At 41.9% G+C, this 26,141-nt stretch overlaps 2 protein-coding genes across 6 annotated transcripts; one reads left to right on the forward strand and one right to left on the reverse strand.

The window, feature by feature from the left end:
• Positions 1-700: 700 nt before the first annotated feature.
• LOC311259664 (alpha-N-acetylgalactosaminidase-like) lies at positions 701-25,756 on the forward strand. 2 transcript variants are annotated; one of them, XM_084356940.1, is made up of 9 exons: positions 701-793; positions 2,873-3,029; positions 19,073-19,213; positions 22,574-22,785; positions 22,897-22,991; positions 23,262-23,423; positions 24,238-24,435; positions 24,698-24,838; positions 25,371-25,756. In XM_084356940.1, exons 2-9 carry the CDS (start codon positions 2,875-2,877, stop codon positions 25,572-25,574), a joined length of 1,308 nt encoding a protein of 435 aa, XP_084213066.1. In that variant the 5' UTR covers positions 701-793; positions 2,873-2,874; the 3' UTR covers positions 25,575-25,756. The 2 variants fall into 2 exon arrangements, with proteins under 2 accessions (XP_084213066.1, XP_084213067.1); XM_084356941.1 differs by lacking the exon at positions 701-793 and adding an exon at positions 1,654-1,888.
• LOC311259665 (uncharacterized protein) lies at positions 5,139-13,817 on the reverse strand. 4 transcript variants are annotated; one of them, XM_084356943.1, is made up of 8 exons: positions 13,745-13,817; positions 12,016-12,134; positions 11,186-11,642; positions 9,394-9,611; positions 9,213-9,306; positions 7,016-7,592; positions 6,739-6,898; positions 5,139-5,562 (listed from the first exon to the last, which is right to left on the reverse strand). In XM_084356943.1, the coding sequence occupies exons 4-8, from the start codon at positions 9,608-9,610 to the stop codon at positions 5,384-5,386; spliced, it is 1,227 nt and encodes a 408-aa protein (XP_084213069.1). In that variant the 5' UTR covers position 9,611; positions 11,186-11,642; positions 12,016-12,134; positions 13,745-13,817; the 3' UTR covers positions 5,139-5,383. The 4 variants fall into 4 exon arrangements, with proteins under 4 accessions (XP_084213069.1, XP_084213068.1, XP_084213070.1 ...); XM_084356942.1 differs by lacking the exon at positions 11,186-11,642; XM_084356944.1 differs by lacking the exons at positions 11,186-11,642; positions 12,016-12,134; positions 13,745-13,817 and having other exon boundaries at positions 9,394-11,176.
• Positions 25,757-26,141: the final 385 nt, after the last annotated feature.

Here is a 26,141-nt window from a genome sequence, read left to right on the forward strand (position 1 = left end):
ACGGCCACAGGCAGAAGGACGGAGGAGTGAGAGGCTGAGGAGGCCCAACATAGAGAAATGAGAAGAGCACATAGTCCTGGTCAGAGGTGCTGTATATCTCCTCTGTACTGTATCCCCTGTGGTCAGACTGATCTCTGTCGGTCTTGGAGGCTGTGTTCTTGTATATGATATAATTGTAATTCTTTACCATCAAAACATAGGGGTAGACATCACCTTGTCTGTGTCATCATACATACATCATACATCATGTTTGGTTCAGGAGATATGCTGCAAAATATATAATTCAGTCATGAGACGCTTTTGCCATGGCTCTATATCTGAAAATGTATTGTACCAAGTTTCATGCTTTGATGAAAAAGTGAGCGATTCATCTCAAATTTGGTGTAATATCACCTGGACTAAGAGTCAAGTTTATCCTCAGAACTCCAAATGTGTCCTTGCCCACAGTGAATTTTATTTCAGCCAAGTGGATTTCTCTTCCACTCTTTCTATCATCTATTTTCTCCTTTTTACTGTTTGATTTCCTTCTGTTGCTTCTTCCAAGATTAACTAGCTCCATCCATCTCCCCTCGTTTCTGTTTCCATGCTGGTGTTGTGTCCGCTGACACTTGTCTGCCTGTTCAGCCGGTTTCCTGTTTCATCACGTGACACAGAGCAGTCACATGACACCAGCTCACCTTACCAGGAAGAGACAGACGGTGCAGCTCAGGGAAGAAACCAGGAAGTCATGTTCCTGCAATAACAATACTGACACAGGTTCTTTAGATCGACAGAGTACAAGCTGAAGCTCCAGGTAAACATTTTCATTTTCCCTAACCCTAACCCATCTCCAGAATGGTTTTGCATATAACATTTATCACAGTATTACTGCACTGTATGTGTTTTGGTAAACAAACTTCAGCTGCTCGAAGGCTCTTACTCTTTCTTATTTTTATCTGGCCAAGATACATAAGTCATGCAGTAATACGGAGACGTATAGAGGTATAGAATGATCTTAATGCTGTTCAAAGAACCTCAAAATCTCACATAGATCTCTCGTTATCCATACAAACTTCTCTCCTTTGGAACCATTTCAGAACTTAAAGCATATTCACAGGTCACATTTTATATGTCAAAGTAAGTTAAAAACCTCTGACTGTTAGCTTATGTCCAAGCATGCTTTGTGATTGGGTTACATTTCTGCAGGGAGTTGAGTTGAATGAATATACTGCAGACTCAATAAGTCTTTACATTAACATCAGAAGGACAGCTGCTTTTCAGAAGGTGTTGCATGAGAGTTAAAATTTCCCACAGACCCCTGTGTTTGTAGTTTGAAGAAAACAGATATTACACGTTCTGTATGTCTTAGATTACAGCACCTTACAACCGGTATCTCATATATATATATATATATATATATATGTATATATATATATATATATATATATCACATATATCACTTTTTAAAACTAATTTAAATTAAACTTAAAGGTCCCATATTATACTGTTTTTCATCAATTTCACACAGCTGTCAGAGGTCCACCAACACTGTATTAGAAGTTTATTGCCCCAAACCCATCAGTGATCCTGAATTTCAGCTTTCTGAAAGTCGCTCAGGTGAGCTCTACTGAGAGCAGCTGTTTCTGTGCCTGCACCTTTAATGCTAATGAGCTCCGTCCTGCTACACGCCCCTCTCAGGGAGAGGATGCCGCTGACGCTAGCGGTAGCATGCGCTAATGTTTACGGTGGATGTATCGCTATGGCTCGCCGAGATGCTGTCGTTCAACCACACCAGTTTGACCCAGAATCGGACCCAGAAGGAGAGGCTCAGAAAAATACAGACTCTGCGGCTGCAGCAGGACTCCCCAACACAACCACCCGGCTCCCATCCCCCACTGACCTGCAACAGGTAACATCTAAAAACAGCTAGCGAAAGCTGTGTTTGTCTCCAACACAGTCTCCAAACTCTTGGACACTGTTCGCATAGTCTCTGTCTCCAGTCTGCACATTTCCAGACTTTTCACTGTGACAACCAAGCTCCCTCGTAATATTATTAACATTAAACTCGCTTCAAATGCCGTTGCATAGCGGACCGAAGCGGAGCCAACTAGTTAGCCAGTTTCAAGCTGACTTCACCAAACTCGTAGGCAACTTTAAATACTATCAAAACGTGGCGACACTTACCTGTGGCTCGGGTGCAGCTGCTGGGTCCCGTATGGTTGGGAAAATGAAACACAACCACTGTCTCTTCTGTTCTTCTGCAGCTGGGACAGAATATAGGCACTTATGTTGATTTTTACAACCAACAACAGAGCAATTTGCGTGTCTAGCTCTGAGCGACGACATTGCGAAACACTGCTATCTTACTGCTGGACACACCGAACTTCACCTCGGGGATGAACGCCCCCCTCTCGGATATCTCCGGGGAGAGGGGGAAGTGTTTTCGGCCTATGCACATCACTCCTGTCGTTACGTAACAACAGGAGCTGAATCTGAACAGCCTGTAGGAGCCCCGTTTTACCAGTGGGTGGGCTGCAGAGAGATGCAGGACTCGTTTGCTTTCCTCATTCTGGGAGTTGGTAGGCTCAGGGAGGACCAGTTTATATATGTAGAGACCAGAGAAAACGTGTTTTTCATAATATGGGACCTTTAATGAATTAACATAGTTACTTTAAACTTTAAGTCACTGAAATGATCACTGCCAATTTAGATAGAGAGACAGGCAGTAGAATGAGTATTCAGACAGAGGGTAAGAGGTGTATGAGCAAATAATGTGTTTGTTTTTTTTTATTTAAAGCATGTATTCATTTCCCAATAGACAGTCAAAATAAAAGTATGAACCTGAATATGGGCGCTTTAAGTAAATCTTCAATTTGCTATTTTCTTCTTTTAGAAATGGGACCCTTCGCAGTAACTCAGCTCTTCGCCCTGATCTCACTGACTGTTGCCCTAGACAATGGATTGCTGAAGACTCCACCTATGGGATGGATGGCCTGGGAACGCTTCCGCTGTGACGTTGACTGTCAAGATGACCCAGTGAACTGCATCAGGTATGATCAATTGGGCAATTTTTCTGATTTAGCTTACCCTGGATATTTTGAGAAGAGACACCAAAGCTTAATTACTAACAAGAGAAGGGGCTGCGGAGGAAACCAGTCAGTGCCCACCAGCTACTGAGAGCACAAAGAGAATACGGTAAAGAGCTGCTAGGGGGAAAGGAACAGAGGGAACTGGTCAGGGTAGGAAGCCACGCAGAGAGGTAGTTCTGCTTCTGCTGCCCAGCCAGCATGTCCATGCGGGGCCCATAAGGTTTAAATTTGGGCTGCAGATAAGGGTCCCAAGTGGGTTTGTCCGCAGTTTCCATGGTGGCCTCACCTGTGTTTGCCCATATGTGTTTCAAGTTGGTTCTGACTGGGTTTCAGGTGGGGCCCAACTTGGTGAGTTGCACAGGACCCACGATGGCCCCATATCTTTGCCCACATGGGCACGAAGAGGGATCAGACTGGACCTTAAATGGGGCCCAACCGGGCAATTTATCCGAGACCCTTTTAGGCCCCACCTGTGTGACCTTAAGAGGGAACTGACTGGGCTTTAAGTGGGACCCAAATAGGCTTCATAATGGGTTTCAAGTGGGTTTGTCCGCAGTTTCCATCGTGGCCCCACCTTTGTTTGCCCATATGGGTTTCAAGTGGGTTCTGACTGGGTTTCAGGTGGGGCCCAACTTGCTGGCTTACAGAGCACCCATGTAGGCCCGTGCCCGTATGGGCATATGTTTGCCCATACGGGCACGAAGAGGGTTCAGACTTGATCTTAAATAGGGCCCAACTGGGCAATGTACCTGGGACCCATTGAGGCTGCACCTGTGTGACTTTAAGAGGGATCTGACTGGGCTTTAAGTGGGACCCAAGAGGGAGACTCTTATGAGACCCATGTAAGCCCCACATGTGTGTGCCCCCACATTGTCTTGAAGTGAGCTCAGGCTGGGTTTTAGGTGGGGCCCAAGTGGGTGTGCTCCACAGATAAATATAAGACGACTAGATGGCTCAAGCAGCGCTATTGCCCAATGACAGGGCATCGCCACACGGCCACCATCTTGGCTCGGTCCGCTGGCTCCCTCAGAGCATTAAGCCTATGGTGCATGTTCTACTAAAATAGCCAGAACTTGCTCAGTTTTTGACCGATTTTCAAAGGGTTTGGTTTGTTATGAATTATAATTTTATTCATGTACTTTTCTATGAAAGTAACACTATAGTAACATTATGCAAATAGTTAAAGTAATAGCTGTATACGGTCAAAATTTCAGAGTTAAGTAGTTTTTTTTTAGTGCAGAGGACTGGATCATCCATCTACTGCAGCCAGAGTGAGAGCAAGTCGACTGACGCAATATGGCCGCCTATGAGTTACGTGTCCGCATAGTCCGATCCACTCCCTTGGGTAAGTTCTATCAGACCCATGAAATCTCCACCTGTAGGTCCCCATGTGGGCTTGAGGGATTTTACCAGTTTAGACGCAATTGAAGTGAATTTGTACACGAGGCCCAACTGGGCAATTTATCCAAAGTGGCCCCACCTTTGCTCACATGGCCTTTGTTCATTACGTGAGGCTAATAACCCATATTTCAGGTTTGATAGTCATATTTAAAGGGGTAGTATGCAAGTCTGGTCACTTTTTGCTGTTTTGCTAACTCTCCTCTCTCCCCCACCTGGCCATGTGCATTTTTTTTCAACAAAGCCGACCAGAACGCAATCCGTGGAGCGTTGGATAACGTTACGATGTGTATGTTTGTGTAGACTTACAGTATCTGTCATAAACAAAAGATTACAGATTACGGGGCGCGTTTGTAATGTGGTGCCGTCGAGATGAGAGCTGGGACACGGGGTCAGAGGCTGTTCCTGCAAGGTTGATTTTTGGCCATGAGATGCTAGGTGGAAGGCAGAAAGCCACCATTCTCCCCGTAGCAAGTCATTTAACCATCACAATTACTCCCAAGCTGTTAAATAAATAATTTAAATATAATAAAAGGTAAAAAATTTGCATTGTTCCTCTTTAGTTACAAAAAAAGTGCTACAATTTAGCAACAAAAACCACAACATAAAGTTATATTTCTGGATGAATGTTTAATAAAACTTGTTTTAAACATAAAACATTTGAGCCACACTTCTTTTTTTTTGAATGTTTAATAAAACTTGTTTTAAACATAAAACATTTGAGCTGCACTTTTTTTTTTAAATAAAACTTGTTTTAAAGATAAAACATTTGAGCTGCTTCTTTTTTTTTTAAAAAAGAGAAAAGAATGGGGCAGAAAACACTGAGGTGACAGTCACCTTGACTTCGAACAAGTCCAAAATCTAACGAACTCAAGTCCACAACACCTTAGCAAAACCTGGGTGGTGCAAATTTTTACCTACAGGGACTCTTCTTCTTGGCGGAGTACCCCACTCTCCAACTTTTTTTGAAGGTCTCTCTGAGCTCTTACTGTTCTGTTTCCGCCTCTGTCACGGGCTCCGATGAACCACTTGGAGAGGGCCCTTTCTGCATCCTTCTGTGTAATTCCTTGTGTCAATGCGTTCCTCTTGAGCGCTCCTAAAAATAAATCACAAGAGGCAACTTAATAACTCTAGCCTAATTTTTACACTATGAAACCATTGTGACAGACAGAAAAAACAGACAGCCATTCTAAAGGTTGTAGCCACTGCAATGTTTTTTTTTCCCTCAAAGAAGCACAGTCCAATGGATGCATAATTGTCTAATCTAAATCCCATTAGGCATTTGTAAGAAAAACTATTATTAGTGTATTATTAGTGTTATGGCAAAAAACAGGTAGGTTCACAAAAATGAAGAACTCCAGTCAAACTTGACAATGAGAAGGGACACCTACTGGCAAAATAAATGTACTGCATCTCTTTATTGCTAAACTGCTGCTGTAGAACCATTTTAACCATATTTTTAGAATGTTGTACATATACAGAACCAATCATGGAATGGAAATTATTTATCATTGCAAAAGGAACTATTGTCACCTATAAAAATGAAAATTATGCCAATATACACAGATTATACCCAATCAAACAGTATGGCAAGTATTTCATGAAATGGACTATATTTTTTCCTGAACTAGAGAGATCTAATGAACCTGATTTAGAATGTCCAAGGTCTGTAAAAATGACATGATTACACATTTTGATCAATAGAGTATTTGAAGAATAGAGCAATGAATACTTGTGTATAGTGAAAGTCTAGTGAAAATCAGCCCGAGGCATTCATATGATGTCTGTAAATTCCAAGAGAGGTTATGGTTTCACTCTCCGTACAAGAACCATTACACTCCCAATTACTTCAAATAGAAGTAGTAGTATTTAACATTATCAAAACCTTTTGATCAATTTCATGCTACCTTCATGAAGAAAAGTATTGGGTTCCTTAAAAAAACCCTAGAAGGTTATCAATGATTACAAACTTTTAAAAGTATAAGTACAACTTTTTAAAGTATAGGAAGGTCTATCATCACTTGTCTAATTACACAAAGCTAAAAAAAAAAAAAAAACATCACCAAGTTGTAGCACAGAATAACAAAGTTCATGTGCCACCATGAAGAGAATATGGAAAACCACATAAATTGCAAACAGTGGCCTCAGATTTGTTGTGCCCCCTTTTCACCAATTAGGCCAGCTGTAAGCTGCAGCACACATCTACAAATTTCAACATTTTAAGCTAAGAAGATAAAGGAAGTTACATTAGGTAACATTAACTGAAATTTACCGTATACAACATCAAAAAGACGCAGCTCTCTGAACTTGTTCTTGCCATGGCGTCCAAAAAGGTTGAACTGGAGTGCCAATTGATTGGACATGAGGAATGCCATCATTCTTCTGGTGGCATCATCCAATGACGTACCTCCTATTTCTCCCACCATAGCAATCTGAGTGTACGGAGTGAAAGGCACAGGAAAGAAAGAAGAGTAATCAGTTAACAGCTTAGATTATATTTCAGTGCCAAATACAAATAAAATTAATTGTGAATCAGAGTTTGAACTTACAACTCCAGACATGAACTCTGAGTTGCAGAGCTTCTCGTTCATGGCCTGTACATCTTGGATTGTGTTTAAAGGAAAAACTGCCCCTTCAGGTGGTTCCAGTACTGGCACGGCCACTTTCTGCTTCAGTAGTGTGTTCAACATTTTGCCATGTACTCTTTGAGTGTCCTTCACTTCTTCCAGGAGAGTTATCAACTTTACAAACATGGCCCCTTCAATGTCACTATGGCTGCTCACACTTGAGGAAGCACTTTGAACACTCGGGGTCAAGCTGGGGCTTCGAACACTCGGGGTCGTGCTGGGGCTTCGAACACTCGGGGTCGTGCTGGGGCTTCGAACACTCGGGGTCGCGCTGGGGCTTCGAACACTCGGGGGCGCGCTGGGGCTTCGAACACTCGGGGTCGCGCTGGGGCTTCGAACAATCTGGGCCACACTGGAGCCACTCCCTCTCGAGGTGATTTTAGGCGCATATCCTACTGCTGGTCTGCCAAATTCAGGGGGAGGAGAAGGTGGCACTTCGTCCTCATCACAAGACTCTGCTTCGTCCTCACTTGAAAGAACTTGGGTTCTTTTGGATGGCCTACATTCAGGTAAAAGATGCTTTAGCAAACAATAAAAAACTTGGAACACGTAAAGGTTATTTACAAGTTACTTACACATAGCAATGTCTTGGTAAATACACAGGGAAAATATTAGCATTGATTATCAATTATGCATTATTGAAGGAGTGGTCTCGTTTTGGATAGTTAATACAGATTGTAAACATTAGAATTTGCTGGACCCTAAAATGTGTCAGTATTGTCTGTTGGCCCAAGTACTACAGGCATACACATACAAGTTTAAGGAAGCACAATTAAATTTGAGCCGATAATGGCCTATCACCTGGGCCTGAAATTAATTTTCCAAAAGTGGGGGGAAATTTTACTTTGTTGGGGGGGGACTACAGGTCGTGTATGTCCTATTATTTGAAATTACATTTTATTGCTCTCCTTCAATCTTAAATTCTCTGAACTGTATACATTGCTGTTCTTGTCTCTTCCTCCTTCTCCTCTCTGAGTGGTCATCTTTTGGAGCTGCATCTGTGTCTGTCAGTCTTTTTTTTTTGGTGGCTCCCTGTTCTCTCTAGTCTCCTCGCTCTATTCATTCCGGAGCCCAAATATCTTTATTATATTTTATGCTTCAGATATAAATGATGTTGCAACTACACAGCACATCCTGACAGCTGAGAATATTACGGTCAGGCATTGTTCCCCCTCTATTAAATATGAAAGGTTACTGAAAATCCTAGGACATGTCTATTCTGATGATACAAATCAGCAGTTCTGAAATGTGAGTTTGTCTTCTATAATACACATTCTACATCTCGGAGGCGACATCTTTCCACATACAGGCTTCCTTTGCCTTTCTACCGGGGGTTTGTGCAAGATGCTACATCTGAACGTCACCCATGCACGCACACACACTTTAATCAGGGCGGCGGCCAAAATCACAGAGGCCTTTGCATTAGATAGGCAGGGGAACTCCTGTTGGGCAGACATCAACGCGTGCTTCACCTGTAAAGACGGCGCCGCTAAAAAAGAAAGAAAGAAAGAAAAGGACGGCACTGCTCTCTCCAGCCGTCTCACCTGGAGATGCACAGACGAGCTGTCAGAGGAGAGCTCTGCTGTTCTTCTCTCTTCAGCCTGGTGTTTGGCTGCATTTTGTATAAAAAGAGTTTAACATTGGAAGACCTAACGGCCATCTGAACACCGATCAGCTGAGCCATAGCACAGTGGATGTGGCTCGGCACAGGTGTAGCAGCCTGTGTGTGTTTTATAACATCGGCAAGAAAAAAAACATCTAACGTTATTCAGCAAACCATAAACACAAAGACGTGTGTCATCAAAATCGGACTGTCTGATGCAGCGCTCCTGTGTGTACCAGTACTAACATTGGGCTGTTTGAAATGTGTGCCTGAATTTCCCGCCTATCGCTATGTTATACTGTATATCAATATTGTTGTATACAGTATGTTGTTTTCTATGGTTCATGATGAAACTGTGCAACTTGCCTGGCACAAAAGATGAAAATTAATCGTTTGGCCAGTTGTGACATATTTACAGCAATTAACACCAAATGCAAACTCATCCTTTATGAGCTGTGAAGGTAAACTATAAAGTTTCACTGAGGACAGTAACAGGTTTAAGTACATTTACATTACCTTCTTGGTCGCTTCTGTGGAACATCAGTGTCCGTCTGGAGGTCAGATGTAACCTCAGCTCGTGCAAGTTTACGCCGAGCATTTACATATGTATCTTAAAAAGACAAAAAAAAAGAAATATAGGGTAATCCAAATCTCATACAGCTTCACTTATCCCACACCCCAAAAATCTGTTTTTTACCTGCATTTCCAATAACACGTACACTGTATGTCCTCCATGACACATCTGGCTGGACTTGGTGCTTTACTGCCTTAGTAATATTAAGACTTAGGCCTGATGGCCAAAAACACTCCGTCTTGTCCTCATCAGTAAACCAGCACGATGGGATTATATCCACTAGAGCCTTCCCTTCTCCTGATTCTTCATCTCTGAACTCCACAATGCTGAAGAGTGACATGCTGCAAGGTTCATAAGGTTAATCACTCATCATGTAACTGTGGAAAAGCCACATACTCCTTTTGCATAGGAAGCAGTATGAGTTTTTTTGTTAAGGCAGTCACAGGCACACCATGAAGCTGGTCAGAGAGTTGTGTCACTGTTCTGATCCCCACACAAGATGAATCAATAGGGTAATTGTAAAAGCATCCCTGTCTCTCATAAAACTGACACACAGTGTACATAGCTCCTGATAACACCTCTACAATATTCCTCACAACAGCAACTCTGCCCTCAACATCAAAGCAGTTGTTGCCTTGAGAGCATGAAATAATATTTCCCTCATGTCTATACTTTTTGTATTGTACACGAGCAGGGAACTCTTGGAGAGTTGGACCATACAGATGTGGTTGTTGAGGCGTATTCCTCATTTCCTTTCCACTGTCAAAGGGGATAGGTTTTTCACTTAAACGTCTTACAACTTGTTGAAGAGGATTTTGGGGCCTTCTTACCATCCGCTTTAATGTGCCGAGATAGTTTTCAAAAGGGAAACATGAAACACTGTCTAAGGCACCAAACTTTCTTGCATCATCAGCCAGATGTATAAGACTGTGGGTATTATACACAAGGTGCACTGATCCATATATCCTCACAAAGTTTGTCACATAACATTTCAATAGTTTGTCTGCATAGTCACAGTATTCAGAACACAAGGCTGGGCTGAGAAGAATTCTCATTGCTACTGACAGTAGCATAAAGTTCTTATACAGTCGTGTAGGTAAGCGTCCTTGGAGAACAGCAGGGCCGGTGTACAACAAAAATTGTCTGAATTCAGTGGCCTTCCACTGACTGTATTCCATAAGTGACCGTGGCTTTCGAGAAAAATTCCTTGGAAGATGTTCTCTAAATGATTTTAAATGGTTAGAGATAATGGTGATGGTGGTTGCAGAAATCCGACACCTTAGAGGTCCTTTGATCCACAGACTTACAAGTTTTCTAACATTTCCTAAGCAAACTAAATGCATGTAATCAAGCACAAAGCTTGACACCATCCCTATGCCAAGCTCTTGTAGGGGTGAAACACCATGATGATGCTCTTCATCTATCATATCTGTAAACTGTGCATCTGTTCTAAGTGGTGCTTTCAAATCAGGAAACACCACCTTATTATCCATGTGAATCCCATGCTCTGTACAGCGTTCACAGGAGTTGTAACCAGAATGACCCTTGGTACATTTCAAGAAGGCACGGGCGGGTGCATCACAGATGAAGGCATCCGGCAGGGCAATATTGTAATGCTTTCCATTGTAATGCAACCCCTCATTTGTTATAACCTTCAGGTCCTGAATGAAATCGTTTAAGTAATCCTCAACAGAATTAGGCTTTGTTGGGCCTGCATACAGACCAATGATAATAACATTAGACCTTGGCAGTTCTTTGATCTTGGCCAAAATAGGCCACAACTCCATTTTGGAGCTTCTGAAGAGCGGTAATCCATCTATATTAACACGGAGAGTTAGAGTGTCTGTTGAAGGATCTGACTCATGTGACAGCTGTGAAATAATTGCATTTGACACTCCAAAATGATAGTAGCTACCATGTCCAATTTCTTTGACTTCACAGGTTGTTAAGGTTGACAAAAGAGTCCTTGGATCTCTGGGTAAATCCAGGCCAGACTGCACTAAAATATGTAATAGTTCTGACAATGCGCTGTGTGAAATATTGTGATTTGGGGCCCAATCAGCCAATTTCCTTTTCAGAGCATTACAAGGATTAGTTTCTTCAGTGCTGCCATCCAAATTTAATTCTTCACTGCTATCACTGTAGAACATCTCAGAATCTGATTCTTGGCCACTTTCAATGTAAACAGCCTCAGTCTGAGAGTCCAACTCTTCATTAGGAATCTGGCTGTTCATTTCCGCGACACACTCCAGATTTGAAGACACTTCGTTTTTGGCACGCAAGTCTTCCAACATCTCCAAGTGCTCTGCAACTTTGGCTTTAATGCGTCTTCGTTTGGTTCGAGAACTACCACAGTAATCCATTTTTCTGATCTGTAACAGACAAATATTTTGACACTTACACGTATATACCTGACTATTTGTCTAGTCACTTGTTGGACAGATATTTGGATTTCAGATTTGGGGTATGTTTAGTTACTTTGCAAAAAGCACATGTCTGGCACTATGATCCCAGGGACATAAGTTACAGGGGGGTCGTCAGAACAAATCAAGACTGAGCAAGTATTCTGACTTGCAGGCTTCACTGTCTATGCAGAGAGGCATTTAGACTCTATTTGGCAAAGGTAGCACAGAGAAAGAAGGCAATAAATACTACATTGACAACACTCCACAACAAAAGAGTAACAAAGAACCCCTCAAAACATTTGCCTTAGTGTCATCAAAATATGTCCAAGTGTTCATTTACCTTTTTCTGGATCTGTTGGAACCTCTTGATACTCGCTGCTCAGAGTTCTACCCTTCTCCCACGGTGGACTTTGCCTCTACTTGTCAGGGATCTACAGTGGATGCTGGTAACTCACCAACCTGTAAACACAGGTTAACGTTAATGAAATTATAAATAGCATTTTTTTCTGACATTCTTGTTCTAATGATACCTATTCCTTTCTACATTATGCTAAGATGCGAAGACATTCCACCTGATTTTCAAAATGTGGCATTGTTATTTGCAAAGACACTAACAGACTTGATAAAATCATCAAGAAGGCTGGCTCTGTACTCGGTCTCAGGCTGGACTCTTTTGAGACCGTGGTGGAGAGGAGAACGCTGAAGAAACTTTTATCCATCATGGACAATGATCAGCACCCTTTCCATCACACAGTAGACAGACAGCGGAGTACCTTCTCTCACAGGCTGCTTCAGCTCCGCTGTCGAAGGGACAGATACAGGAAATCTTTCCTGCCACATGCCATCACACTGTACAATAACAGCTAAAACTCTGGTCATAACATACAGTCTCTACGCACTTTATATGTTTTTTACACTGTTCTGCACCTCATCTGTTCTCTGTTCACTGCACCTTATATTTTATTTTGCACTACAACTAATACTGCTTGTGTATATGTCAACACTGCTCATTTATACATTTTTATACATATTTTTATATATATATATACATTTTTTATTTTACATTCTATATTCCTATGTTAATATGTCTAGGCTGTTCTTTTTATTTCCCTGTGTCGTCACTTGTCTCTGTGTGTAATGCTGCTGCTACACCTTAATTTCCCAGCTTGGGATCAATAAAGTATATCTATTCTATCTATTCTATTCTATAACAAAGAACCCCTCACAATACTCTGGTGACTAGTGATGCCCACAAAACATCAGATGCTCAGACCTGCAAAAACATACAATAAAAAGCAACATTGCATGCAATGAAAGAACCATACTAAAAAAATAAAATACACCAAAGAAGCATGTGCTTTATCGGCCAAAATAATACGTTTCCTTTTACATACATACATACAACAGCACATATACAAGAGATAATAATGTTCTGTGTTGAATATAAGTTTGATGGTCATAGCCAAATTTGAATCAACTTTATTTAAATACATTGGTTAGTGGTTAATAAATGCATTGAATTCAGAGTTGAATTGAAAATTAAAATCCAAACACAACTGAATAAGTCTTGGTCTCTAGATTATGCTGAATGTAGACGCCAACACTGTAATGGCAAAAATGTCACATGCTTCAAACCATTTTATTTTGTACACTGTGCAGCCATAAGTTAAATCAAGGTTCAAATTACACAAACAATCAAATTCATAAAATGAATCAATAACATTTTTAAATTTTTTTAAAATGAATGTGAATCACAGAAGCAGATTCACTATAGTCTCAGCTCGAGGGGTAGGGGGATAAATGACAAGCAACCAAGCCACAATGTTACTTATTTACTGGCAATGCTTTCTGATTTAACATGTTTTGTAGGCTACCCCATGGTCGGAAAAAGTCAACATGAGAGGCAACATCGGCTAAATTGGCTTGTAAATGAGCTGCCCAGGCATGTTTTGCTAGCTAGCGAAGCCGTGCTAAGCGTGTTCATTCCCTCCAAGTTTTAGTAAACTACATTCTGCACACATAAAACAAACTGGAAATATCCACTCGTGTTGACAAATCATTAGTCTTACCTTAATTAAGCCGCGACAGAGGAAAGGAGACGAGGAGCAGTCTGCGCGCCAAACGGTTAAGCCAGGGAGCTGGTTTTCAAACAGCATATCCATCCGCAGGGAACCCGCTTAACTTCTCCGTCTAATCTTTAAATTTCGAATATTTGCAACTCGTATGATATGACGGTTATGATTGAACTATAACTTGTCGGTATGAGGCATGAACAAATGACATTTAACCATCACGAACTTAAGTTGATGTAGGACTACTTGGTGAAGCGGACAGTTACAGTGGAGTGAAACTGTCCGACCGAAAGCACACGTTCTTTTTTTTACCTTTTCAAAATAAATTAACACCTCCCCCCCTCTCTCTCTCACACACACACACACACACACACATACACACACGCATATATATGTGTATATATATGTAGGATATATGTATGTATGTATGTGTGTGTGTGTGTGTGTGTGTGTGTGTGTGTGCGTGCGTGCGTGCGTGCGTGTGTGTGTGTGTGTGTGCGTGCGCGTGTGTGTGCGTGCGTGTGTGTGTTTTACACCAACCTGTAAAACACAGGTTAACATTAATTAAATTATAAATAGCATTTTTTTTCTGACATTCTTGTTCTAATGATACCTATTCCTTTCTACATTATGCTAAGATGTGAAGACATTCCAATTGATTTTCAAAATGTTGCATTGTTATTTGAAAAGATAACATTTCTAGGCAAGCTGTGTTAGCCCAAGATTAGTCCCAGCAAAGCGTTCTTGGATTTTTCTTCTACCCCTCGGTGTTGAGGCAGTATCTGAAAAACTGAAGCACCATTGACACTGCCTTTTCAAGGTGGAAACATGACTCTAATTTTCTACCCCATCATCTGTATCTGGCTCAGAGGTGGAAGGATTGCACTGAATTGATGTGGCTCTGAGGTAGTATCAGAGGTAAATCAACCAAGGCTCATAGGTAGACTTTCTTTACACACAAATTCTGTCTAAAAGGGGCTTCATATTCTTTATAGGCTTCAATTGTAGGGGCCCACATTATTAAAACCAAACATGCCCCAGTGTTTCCCACTTTCACACCATGCCCACTTAGCCCACTTATATTCCCTATAGGGGAATGTTAGCATACTATGTTAGCAAGTTCCAGCCCAGACTCACTAAGCCCACATATATACTTTATGGGTCCTATTTAGTCAGCCCACATGGGCTCACCATATGCACCCTTGTAACTAAAACCAAATGGGTCCCACATAGTGTTTCCCAGTTCCATACCATGCCCACTTAGCCCATTTAAATTCCATATAGGGCCCATGTCCATGTTACCAGGCTCCAGCCCAGACTCACTTAGCCCACTTATATTCCCTATAGGGCCCATTTAGCCAGCCTACATGGGCTTCCCATGTGGCAACCATGTAACTAAAACCAAATGGGTCCCACATAGTGTTTCCCAGTTCCATACCATGCCCACTTAGCCCATTTAAATTCCATATAGGGCCCATGTCCATGTTACCAGGCTCCAGCCCAGACTCACTTAGCCCACTTATATTCCCTATAGGGCCCATTTAGCCAGCCTACATGGGCTTCCCATGTGGCAACCATGTAACTAAAACCAAATGGGTCCCACATAGTGCTTCCCAGTTCCATACCATGCCCACTTAGCCCATTTAAATTCCATATAGGGCCCATGTCCATGTTACCAGGCTCCAGCCCAGACTCACTTAGCCCACTTATATTCCCTATAGGGCCCATTTAGCAAGCCTACATGGGCTTCCCATGTGGCAACCATGTAACTAAAACCAAATGGGTCCCACATAGTGTTTCCCAGTTCCATACCATGCCCACTTAGCCCATTTAAATTCCATATAGGGCCCATGTCCATGTTACCAGGCTCCAGCCCAGACTCACTTAGCCCACGTATATACTTTATAGGGCCCATTTAGCCAGCCTACATGGGCTTCCCATGTGGCAACCATGTAACTAAAACCAAATGGGTCCCACGTAGTGTTTCCCAGTCCCATACCGTGCCCACTTAGCCCACTTGTATTCTCTATAGGGCCCATGTCCACGTTACCCAGCTCCAGCCCAGACTCACCTGGCCCACATATATACTTTATGGGGCCCATTTAGCCAGCCCACATGGGCTTCTCATGTGGGGCCCATGTTACTGAAAAAAATATGGGGCCCTTAGAATTTGCCCTGTTTATGCCCATGCCCACTTAGCCCACTTACATCCCTTATGGGGCTCATACAGCCAGCCCACATGGGCTGCACATGTGGGGCCCATGTTAGTGAAACAACATGGGACCTGCAAAATTTGCCCAGTTCAAGCCCATGCCCACTCAGTACCCACATAGCCCGTATTTAACCCTTGTGGGCCCCACATGGACATGCTGGCTGGGTGTAAAAACCTGAGTTATGAAGCTGGCTGTGGATGTTTTGCTGCAGAAAAGGGATGGAACAACCAATTGTGCTTTCAAATGCCGACTGGCAGGCATCAGACCACTTACATTTCACCTTTGGACTTAATAGGTCAGTTGAAGGGAAGGCTAGAGCAGATAGATTCTTACAAAAGCCTCTGGATTAACCATTGCCAAATAACGACAGAGCTAATTTCAGATGGTCTGAACAGGGAAAGATTTAATACGCTTCACTTTAGCCTGAGCTGACATGACCTCTCCCCAACACTTAAGATAACAGATGAGGTAAGTCACCGTAGCCTGTCTGTACTCACACTTTGACATGTTCACTATCAGACCTGCCTCCTCCAAACGCCAAAACACCCAAGTGCAGATTCTCTATATGTTCAACCCATGCCTCAGAACAAACCACCAGATCATCAAGATTGGCTTCACGGATCAGCAAACCAGACAGAGCTATATTCAGCAAACATCGCTGAAAAGTGGCCGGTGCATGCCAAAAACCTTATACTGAAGGAAATCATCCGTGGTGACACACGCTGAGATTAATTTCCTTTTAAGAAGTCGAACTTTGTAATAAACCTGGCACCCCCAACATGATCCACACATCCATCTTTCATCCGTGGGAGCAGATAACAGGTTTTGTTAAGCTGTTCCCTTTTGGAAAGTCGGTACAGAAGAACACAGGAGCAAGAGTAACCTCACCTGCCTCTGAACTGGACTTAGCTACCAGCTGTGTCTTCTCCCTCTCACAGTAAGGTGTCAACATGTTAATGTGACAGAGGCAATCTGGAGGAGCTACAAGACCATCTTTGTCCACAGCCTGCAAGCTAGAGCCAGGAATCAGCAGCAACACCAACACTTTGTCACCAGGCAGGAGCTCTCTACTTTTAGCATGTCTATCAAACCATCCCTTCTTCCTGACCTGTGCTGCCTCGACATTGCCACTAGCTATTTCACAAGCTCAGCGTAGATTAAACCTGAAGTTACTGTCATTGGCAAATTTTGTTCTGTCCCTTCACACAACCACTTCTTCTCAAAAGCTTCAAGGGAATGTGTTAAGTGTCAGCAAACATGCACTCTGAAGGATTAAATCCCAGAGACTCCTGTACCACTTCCCTGATCGCAAATATCTTCAGGTGAACCCCCTCATCTCAGTCCTATTCAAACTCAAGACATTAAGTGTGCTACATGGAGCCCTGGCTCTCAGGGTGATATGCACCCACAGTGATGCTGTGTCACTGGGGGTGGTGGTGAAATATTTTAAAAGTGCATCTGAAGAGAGAAGAGAAGTATATGTGACCACTGGATGTTACATTTTAATAAAAAACAGATGCTTGGTGTGTGCTATACATAAGAATAATATAGACTAATAATGAAAATACGATGAGATTCATTCAACTATATCGTCATTGCAATACAATTCAGTCTAACCAGAGTGCAAAAAGCAGTAAAGTGCAGTGACATTTATATATGTAGCCTATGAATGATATGGGAAAGCTAAGGTATGGAGTATTAACAGTAATACACATTAACTGCTCTTTAACACTGATGTAAACTTTAACAAACATAAACTGTGACACAATAAACCAAAGGCTTACAACTGCCCTGTTACTTATGAAGGGGATGGAAAACTAACAGCATTTTAACTGACATACAAGCAGGAAAACACAGCCAGCAGGTTAAAATAACACCTGAACAGGCCTGACGTTAACTTTCCAAATGTCCCTGATGAATTTAACGTGGAGTAACATTAAATTACGTCGACTCAGCTATTAACTGATTATTAAACAATGCTACTATCATCCAAAGTAAGCTAGCAAGCTAACACTCTGCTCCAACAGTGGTAGCTACGATCATTAAACTATTCATTTCATTCACTTCATCACATTGACGTTACTGTACCTCTTTCTTTTTCACGTTTTTCTTCCTCTTCTTTCCTTCTTTTCCTTCCCTGGGCGCCGGATGGTTTCAGTCTTTTGGACATTGTGGTTCCGCTACAGTATCAATAAATCTCTCTCTTGGTCTTGGGGTCACGGTCCGGTCAGATTCAGGCAGCTCGGCCCTCGACCCCGCCCCCCACCCTCACAGAGGGCAGGTACAGTGCAATGAGCCAGCCAGGAACCCAGAAAAAAGGCCTCTCCACTATTTAATAGGCTTTGTTATGAAGTTATGTTGCTGTGGGCTTATATAATATTTCGAAATAATAGTAGTAATAGCGCTTTTTTATTTTTTTCTCCCCCCGTTTGCAGCGCCCCTCGTGGATGATGGCACCCTTAGCATTCGCCTATACACCCTATGCCCAGGGCCGGCCCTGGACTCATGACTACTGATTTACAACCATATTACGTCTGTGGTGCCGTCTATAGGTGAAAACCCATTACATTTATTAGGGTTGCTCAGAGTTGGACAGAAGCTGAGATCGGTTGGTTTCAGTTTCAGCTCAAGATCTTCAGTTAATTTTCTCATTAGTTTCAAGCTAACAAAGTCATTTTCTTATGATCACTGTTCATTTTTTTGTTATATCTAAATAATGAACCACTAACCCATGACCACCAAATTTGGAGTATTGGATCATGTACTGTATGTGCAGCGGTGGAAGATTAGGTTTCACAAAATCTTGAAATGGCAAAAAAAAAACCTAGTGTGCAGAGATGTGTGTGGTGATAAACAGCATGTAGAAATGTGTTGGACCGAGGAATCTAGGACTAGAATAAATATTGTATTTGTTATGAGTGATAACATGAGTTGCTGTGTAAAAAAAAAAAAAAATTCTGTCTTGGCCAATGACTTAATCTTTTACCATATTCAGTATCTTATTGTAAATGCAAAAAATGCAGGTAATCAGATTTGTCAAAAACTATATGGATGTATTTCCGGCATGACTGACAAACTCTGTCCACCTTTTCTCTGTCCATCCTGTCCACAGTGAGGGTCTGTTCAGAGACATGGCTGACCGGCTGGCTGAGGATGGCTGGAAGGAGCTGGGCTATGAGTATATAATCATAGACGACTGCTGGATGTCGAGACTAAGAGATGAACAAGGGAAGCTGCAGCCTGAACCCTCCAGGTTTGTCTACTTCCATCCATTTGCAGATTCAGCATGTCTGTGTTCTGTAAGCATTCATTACTGTGCAATCATTGGCCATCACATCACCACAGCAGAGACTTACTTTTTAAATCATTAAATTGTATTGTGCTGGTGATCACCTGAAGTAAAGTTTCATTTTCAAAAATCCCAAAAAGCAGAATCAGCCATTCTGAGTTTGCACTGATTAATGCACATTCATGGAGAGATGGGTAACACTTTATGGTAAGAGTTCTAAGTGCTGTATCGCAGGCAACTGGACGTTTCACCTCTCATCCAAGAGGCTTCTTCAGTTCTAGCTAACTGGAGGGGAGTTGCAGGCTTTTAAACTCTGTGTGGGAGTGTCCTTACAGAGTTGTTAAGGACACGTGTGAGCTCTGACTTTCAGAGGGGTTAGGGCCACTTGTGGCTTGTTGATCCAACCAGCCTTCATGTGGGTTGCTAGGGCTAGGTGAGCCCAGGTGTGAATGGTTGTTAAGCTGTTTAGGGAGGGAACTCAGAACTACATTGTAGGTGGGTGATAAGTAATGTCTTAGGTCACCTCCTCTATTCAAAGACGGTCGGTCCAGTTTGACAAACAGTTGACAGTTTTTTCAAACTGGAACGACCGTCTTCAGTTGCCTATGATACAGCACTTAGAATTACCATGACCTGGATGACTGAGAACCTTCATCAACATTCATGGTAAGAGTACATGACTTATCATAAATGTTGATGAACTATCAGTAAAGCACATGTATTAATAATATCTCCTACCATAATGTTTGAACAATACATTAATTCATGTAACAATTAAGGTATGTCAATCATCATGATTTCTTAGTTATTAATAATATTCATGTCTTTTCCATAGGTAAGTCTGCTTTTAAAGGGAAAGGCCAAGAAACTGACCAGTCACAGCAATGTACATTTATTCTGTTGTATCCCAAGTCAGGATTAACTAAGTATTATTTTTGGTGACTTTAAATAATATACTATGATCATTGGTGGCATGATTATGAAATCACATGTGTGAACCATGTGTTGTTCATTCACCAATCATCTCTGTGACTCCTAAGTTAAAGCCAGCCCTTCTGTCTATTTAAGCATCATATATTTGGAAAAATTACAACTGCAAATTGGATCACAACATTGGTGTTCGTATGTCAATTATTTAGTTAGGAGAAAACAAAAGAACTGTATGTTATACAGCGTTCTCTTAAAGCTCACAAACCATAACACATTCATAATATTTACAAAGCTTAATTAACAGTTCAAAGCTAAAATGTTAACATACCATGTCACATGAGAAAGCGACAACATTTTTCAGCAAAGACATAAGATACATGGATGCATGCATTGTCCAAAAGTGAAGCATGCCATGTTTAAATGGTTTTATTACTTATTTTTGTTTTATTTTAACCTGACCACAAAAGATGCAAAGCACTAAAATGACTTTTGTGGCTAAATACACCCCACTCTGTGCCTCTCATTATCATTACATTTGAATCTTATTATTATTATTATTATTATTATTATTATTACTACTACTACTACTACTACTACTAATAATAATAATAATAATAATATTTATTGAATAATAGAATATATATGCAATACTATTTAGAATAATTACGATAAGCAGGTAATTCTCAAAAGAAAAAAACCCAAAGATAAGACAGCTGTCTGAAGAACAGGGAAAAGGTTTTGCATGTTTACATGGCTGCAAGGGTTTGCCTGACAAACATTTGCTTCTGCCCATTTTTACAAATGTCTGAGTCAATTGTAGCTGACAAACATGTGTGAACACTTTGCTGTTTGCAGACACCCAAAGCAATATAAGCATAATCAATTGCTTGCTGTTGTCGTCCATGTCTATGGAGTATATCCAGCCCTAAATGAGTTTGTGAACCCTCAGGTTTTATTGGTCTTGACTCCCAGGTTGGGAACTGCTGTTATTGAATTGTTTGCTATCTAGCTATGGGGGGATATGATGCCACCCTCTGGACCATTGTGGAAGCCTACTCTGACATGCGTCTAGTACGGCAAAACCGAAATGGTTTTCTTTTACATGTACATGGGGCCTGTGTAGCTGAAACATCACTAACAGTGTGTGCTTGCCTGTTTATTTAATATTGCCGTGTTGGTTTTGTTCCTAAGAACATCATGCTCCAGGACCACCATTTCAACTTGGGAAAGTTTACTAGATTACAGAGAAAGCTGTCATGGCTGAATGGGTTCAGTGCAGGACATTTACCCAAGACACTGGTGTTCGTATCCCATTTGGAACATATTGTTATACTGTGTACTTAATAAGTTCGCTTATTATTAACATTTTTTTTCAATTTTCTTTTGCAGTTTGGTTAAATTTAAATAAATAAAATACTTTGTTAGGTTTAGGACAACATGTTTTGTTAAAAAAGACCTTTTAACTATTTTAAACACAGGCTTAACGGTATAGTTGGTAATCCTGTTCAAAAACACTATTTGTTATACTGGGTGAAATGGTCTTCCCATCCTGAGAGTAGTCCATACATAATGTGTTCAGAAAAAGGAACAAAATAAATCAGACCTCTGTGGCAGCTGCAGGCCTGTAAAAACTCTGACCAATCCCTGCCTCTCGATCCGAGTTGAAAGAACCAATCAGATGCCTTCATGTCTCGTCCTGCCTGCACCCCCCTCTGTCCCCCCCTCCTCCCTGCGCGCACTCATCACGTGTCACTGTTGCCGGATATATTCAGCACGGAGATACACACTCCAGGTCAGAAGGTGGCAGTAATGCACACCCAAAAGTTGTTTGCCAACAGCCATAAAGCAGCAGAAGAAGAAGAGTTACAGTTAGCAAGAGAACGATGGCAGAGAAAATGCAGCCAAAAGTAGCTCCTCCAGAAGTGATGCAGAGGTTGCTGTCTTTCTGTTGGACAGGTAATTATTTGTTTTGCTTCGGGGGGGATTTGTTATTTTCATGAAATATGTAACGTTAGCCAATTTAGCTACTTTTGTAGCTTGTATTAGCCCAATGCTAACGGCTCTCCTCTGCCCTGCTGACGGACTGTCTGATGCTCGTTCAAGTTTGTGGGGGCGGGGCTTTGGACGGAGCACTGACGGGAGGGGGAGAAGGGGGTGGAGCTTAGACGAGGTGCCGCTTTCAAATCTTGCTAGCTCTCCAACATTACCAACTATACCTTTAACAGGATAACTTGTTCCATGTGCTGTTTTTCCAGTCTCTTACCCCAAAGCTATGACATTGCAAAAACTTGATTGGTCAGTTGCCATGATGATCCTGGAGCAACATTAATTCAGGTGTTCCAGGAACAACACCAACACAGTGATACCAGCTTATGCATGCTTGTCTCCCTCCAGGTTTCCAGGGGGCATTGCAAAACTGGCGAGGTATATCCATGACCGTGGACTGAAGTTGGGCATCTATGGAGACATGGGCACTCACACATGTATGGGATTCCCTGGAACCACACTGGATAAAATAGAGATTGACGCCCAGACCTTTGCTAGCTGGGGGGTTGACTATCTGAAGTTTGATGGTTGTAACTCAAATCCTGTAGAACAAATGCAAGGTAAGACCATCTATCAACCTATTGAAGTGCGTTAAAAACCTCAAACTTTTTGGACAAGAATCCCGAAGAGACATGGACTAACCAACTAAAGTGTTTCTTTGTATCACACAGGTTATCCTCTAATGTCCAAGGCTTTAAATGCTACAGGCAGACCTATTGTCTACTCCTGTAGTTGGCCTGTCTACGTGGGAGGACTTCCACCTAATGTGAGTGTCATCACTACAACACTGACAAACCAAGTTTTTTGTTAAACTGTGCCCATATTTTGAAAAACAGGCCTGGATAAAGGCAGTCACTGTACAGAAAGTTCTTGAAACAAGTCATTTATATTGAAAACGTGTCGACTGATTTTAAAACTCACTTACAATATGGCAACTCAATTACAATATGGCATGTGATGATGAAGATTTTTAGCCATGTAGCTGCACGTCTCTATGAATGAGCACCCTTACAGTCTCTTTCTGTGCTCCAACCAGGTAAATTACTCTCTGCTGGGGGATATTTGTCACTTGTGGAGGAATTATTATGACATCCAGGACTCATGGGACAGTGTGCAAGGCATCATTGAGTGGTTCTCTAACAACCAGGATGATTTGCAGCCGGCTGCAGGGCCTGGACGATGGAATGACCCTGACATGGTGAGATTGATTTGTCTATGTTATTGATTCTTTACCCTAAACTATGTCACAACTGATCATAGAGACAATCAGAACTCTAACAGCTGTCCATGTAAACAAGTTTAAAGAACCTTAGTAAACAGGTTTTCTTTATAGTATTTTTATATTAGGTTTGTTTGGTTTCAGACTCAAATCTTGAGTGGGAGGGGTTGGTATTATGCTGGAGGCCTTTCGCATAACAGTGGGCTTTCTAGATGTCAGCTCTGGCAGGAAGAGAGACACCAGTGATCCTTTTGTTTTTACTATTTTCTGTTGGGACCAGAGATCTGACAGTGTGTAGTTTCTGTACCAGGCTGTGTTCAGAATGCTCTCAATGGTGCTTCTGTAAAATATTCACTCTCTAGCTCAGTTGACTTCTGCAGCTGCCTCTCGACCCTTTCAAACTGACTTTTCAAGGTGGAAATATGGCTCCATTTTTCCACCTCACCGTCTGTATTACAGTTTCAGAGGCAGAATAGGGGACAGTTTCGTTCCACCTCCGATCCGCCAGCAGAGGTAGCAACAGAGCCACAACAGAGGCAGAAAAGATGTGTTTCAAAACACATCTTTTTCACTGCTTAGGCCTTCCATTGACACAAAGCTGCTGTGTTCACACATGAAGATGGTGCTGCACGAGTCTGAAACAACAGAATGTTTGCATTCACAGATGCTCGCGTGCTGTATGACACTAATGTGGAACCTCCCACCCCCTCTGCTCTCCTATGTCTTACTGTATATTCATTGCGGATGACCGATTCCATTAATGTCTCTTATCTCTTCATTCATCTTTCCCCAGCTCATCATTGGGAACTTCGGTCTCAGTGTGGACCAGGCTCGCTCTCAGATGGCTCTGTGGGCTATCATGGCTGCACCTCTCATTATGTCTAATGACCTTCGAAACCTGGCCAACAGTGAGAGGGCCATCTTGCAAAACAAAGTGGTCATTGCCATCAACCAGGACCCCATGGGTATCCAGGGAAGACGCCTGTTGCAGGTCTTCATCATATTTCAGACATAGGTTTATTCACAGTGAACAAATAAGGCCAGGAAATAACATAACAACAATATACTAATGTGAACGCTGTTGAATTGCAACAGTGAGGTGGGGGGAAGTTTTGGGATTTGTTGAGCACTAGACATTACAAGGCTGTGTCTTTTAAAGAAGAAGCTCATGTTTTGCTTGTTCATTGTGTGTGTGTGTGTGTGTGTGTGTGTGTGTGTGTGTGTGTGTTTTGCGCGCGCATGTTGTTGCACAGGAGAAGAGTCAAATTGAGGTTTACTGGAGGCCACTGTCTCATTCAGCCAGCGCCCTTGTGTTCCTGAGTCGACGGACAGACATGCCCTACCTGTACCACACCTCTCTGGCTAAACTCGACTATGATGCTGGCAACTATGAGGTTCGTACACCCCCAATATCTTACCCTGTGTTTTGCTCTTTGTACCGAAAACCATTAACGGATTAGTCGATCGACAAAAAAGAATCAACAGTTTTTATAATCATTTAATTGTTTTGGCTTCGTTTATCAAGTCAAATATTCTCTGGTTGCAGCTACTTCAAACTAAAAATGTGCTTCTAGATAGCTGTGGGTAGAGCTGATTTTATCAGTCAAATTGGCCTGTCCCAGATATATTGGTATCATCATATATGTTACCCAATATGCACTGATATGAAAGCTCTTTTTTAAGAGATTGTAATTTTTTTTAAAAAGGGATAATTTACAATTTTTTAATTTCCAGTGAGTTGACTGGTTCAGTGCACTGGTGCCATTGTATGCGTTATGCCATTTTTAAGTGTATTATTAAAATGTAAAATATCCTGACTCCATTATAAATTTGTGTTTGATAAGGACACAAGATGAACACATGATTTGGTAAATGTGGCTCAGTTCAACAAATGTCACATTGACAATGCTCTTCCCTTGCTTTTAGGCCTATGATGTGTTTACTGGCTCGACAGTGACGGGGTTGAACGCTACCACGGTGTTTACAGTCTCCATCAATCCCTCCGGTGTTGTCATGTGGTACGTCATCCCGAAACAAAAGCCCAGACAGACACTACTCTACGACCAGCAAAGGAAAGCCTCACAACTCCTGTTCCACAAAGCTCAACCTGGCCATCGTAACTTTTTATGAATTTAAAGTGCTGACAGGCTGAGTGAAACCATGTCAACTTGATCTTGACTTATTGTTGTACAGATATTCTTTTGCTCTAATGTATGTTTCTATTAAACCAAATTTAACACTTTACTTTTGGGATTGTATTAAATTGTTCAGAGGTTGCTTTTCCTTTAAAATGAATAAAAACATTCCCTTATTGTTGTACTTGTTTGTGATGTTAGTGTTACGCACGGCAGCGGATGTTAGCTGGCACCAAGACTGAGGAAGGTTAAAGGATTATTGTTGAAACACTATATTGTAATGATGAAGGCAGGTTGAGGCTCTGGAGAATGGCTCTGCTGGTGTAGAGGGAAGCCTCACAGTGGCGCAGGTGGTGGGCATGAGTGAGCGAGTACGGATATTCTGAGGTGAGAGGACGCTGGTGGCAGAAGTGCTGGAGACCGGGTCACAGTGTGGCATCAGCTGGTTACAGAGAGGGTCTTCTTTCACTGGCAAGAAGGAAGAGACGGCGAGATTAGTGACTATCAAAAAACACTAGAAAACAAGAAGCTCAAGACGTATGAGTGTAGCTGGTCCAAATCA

The sequence above is a fragment of the Pagrus pagrus genome (genome assembly GCF_965226575.1).
Source record: "Pagrus pagrus genome assembly, chromosome: 7".
Classification (NCBI taxonomy): Eukaryota; Metazoa; Chordata; class Actinopteri; order Spariformes; family Sparidae; genus Pagrus; species Pagrus pagrus.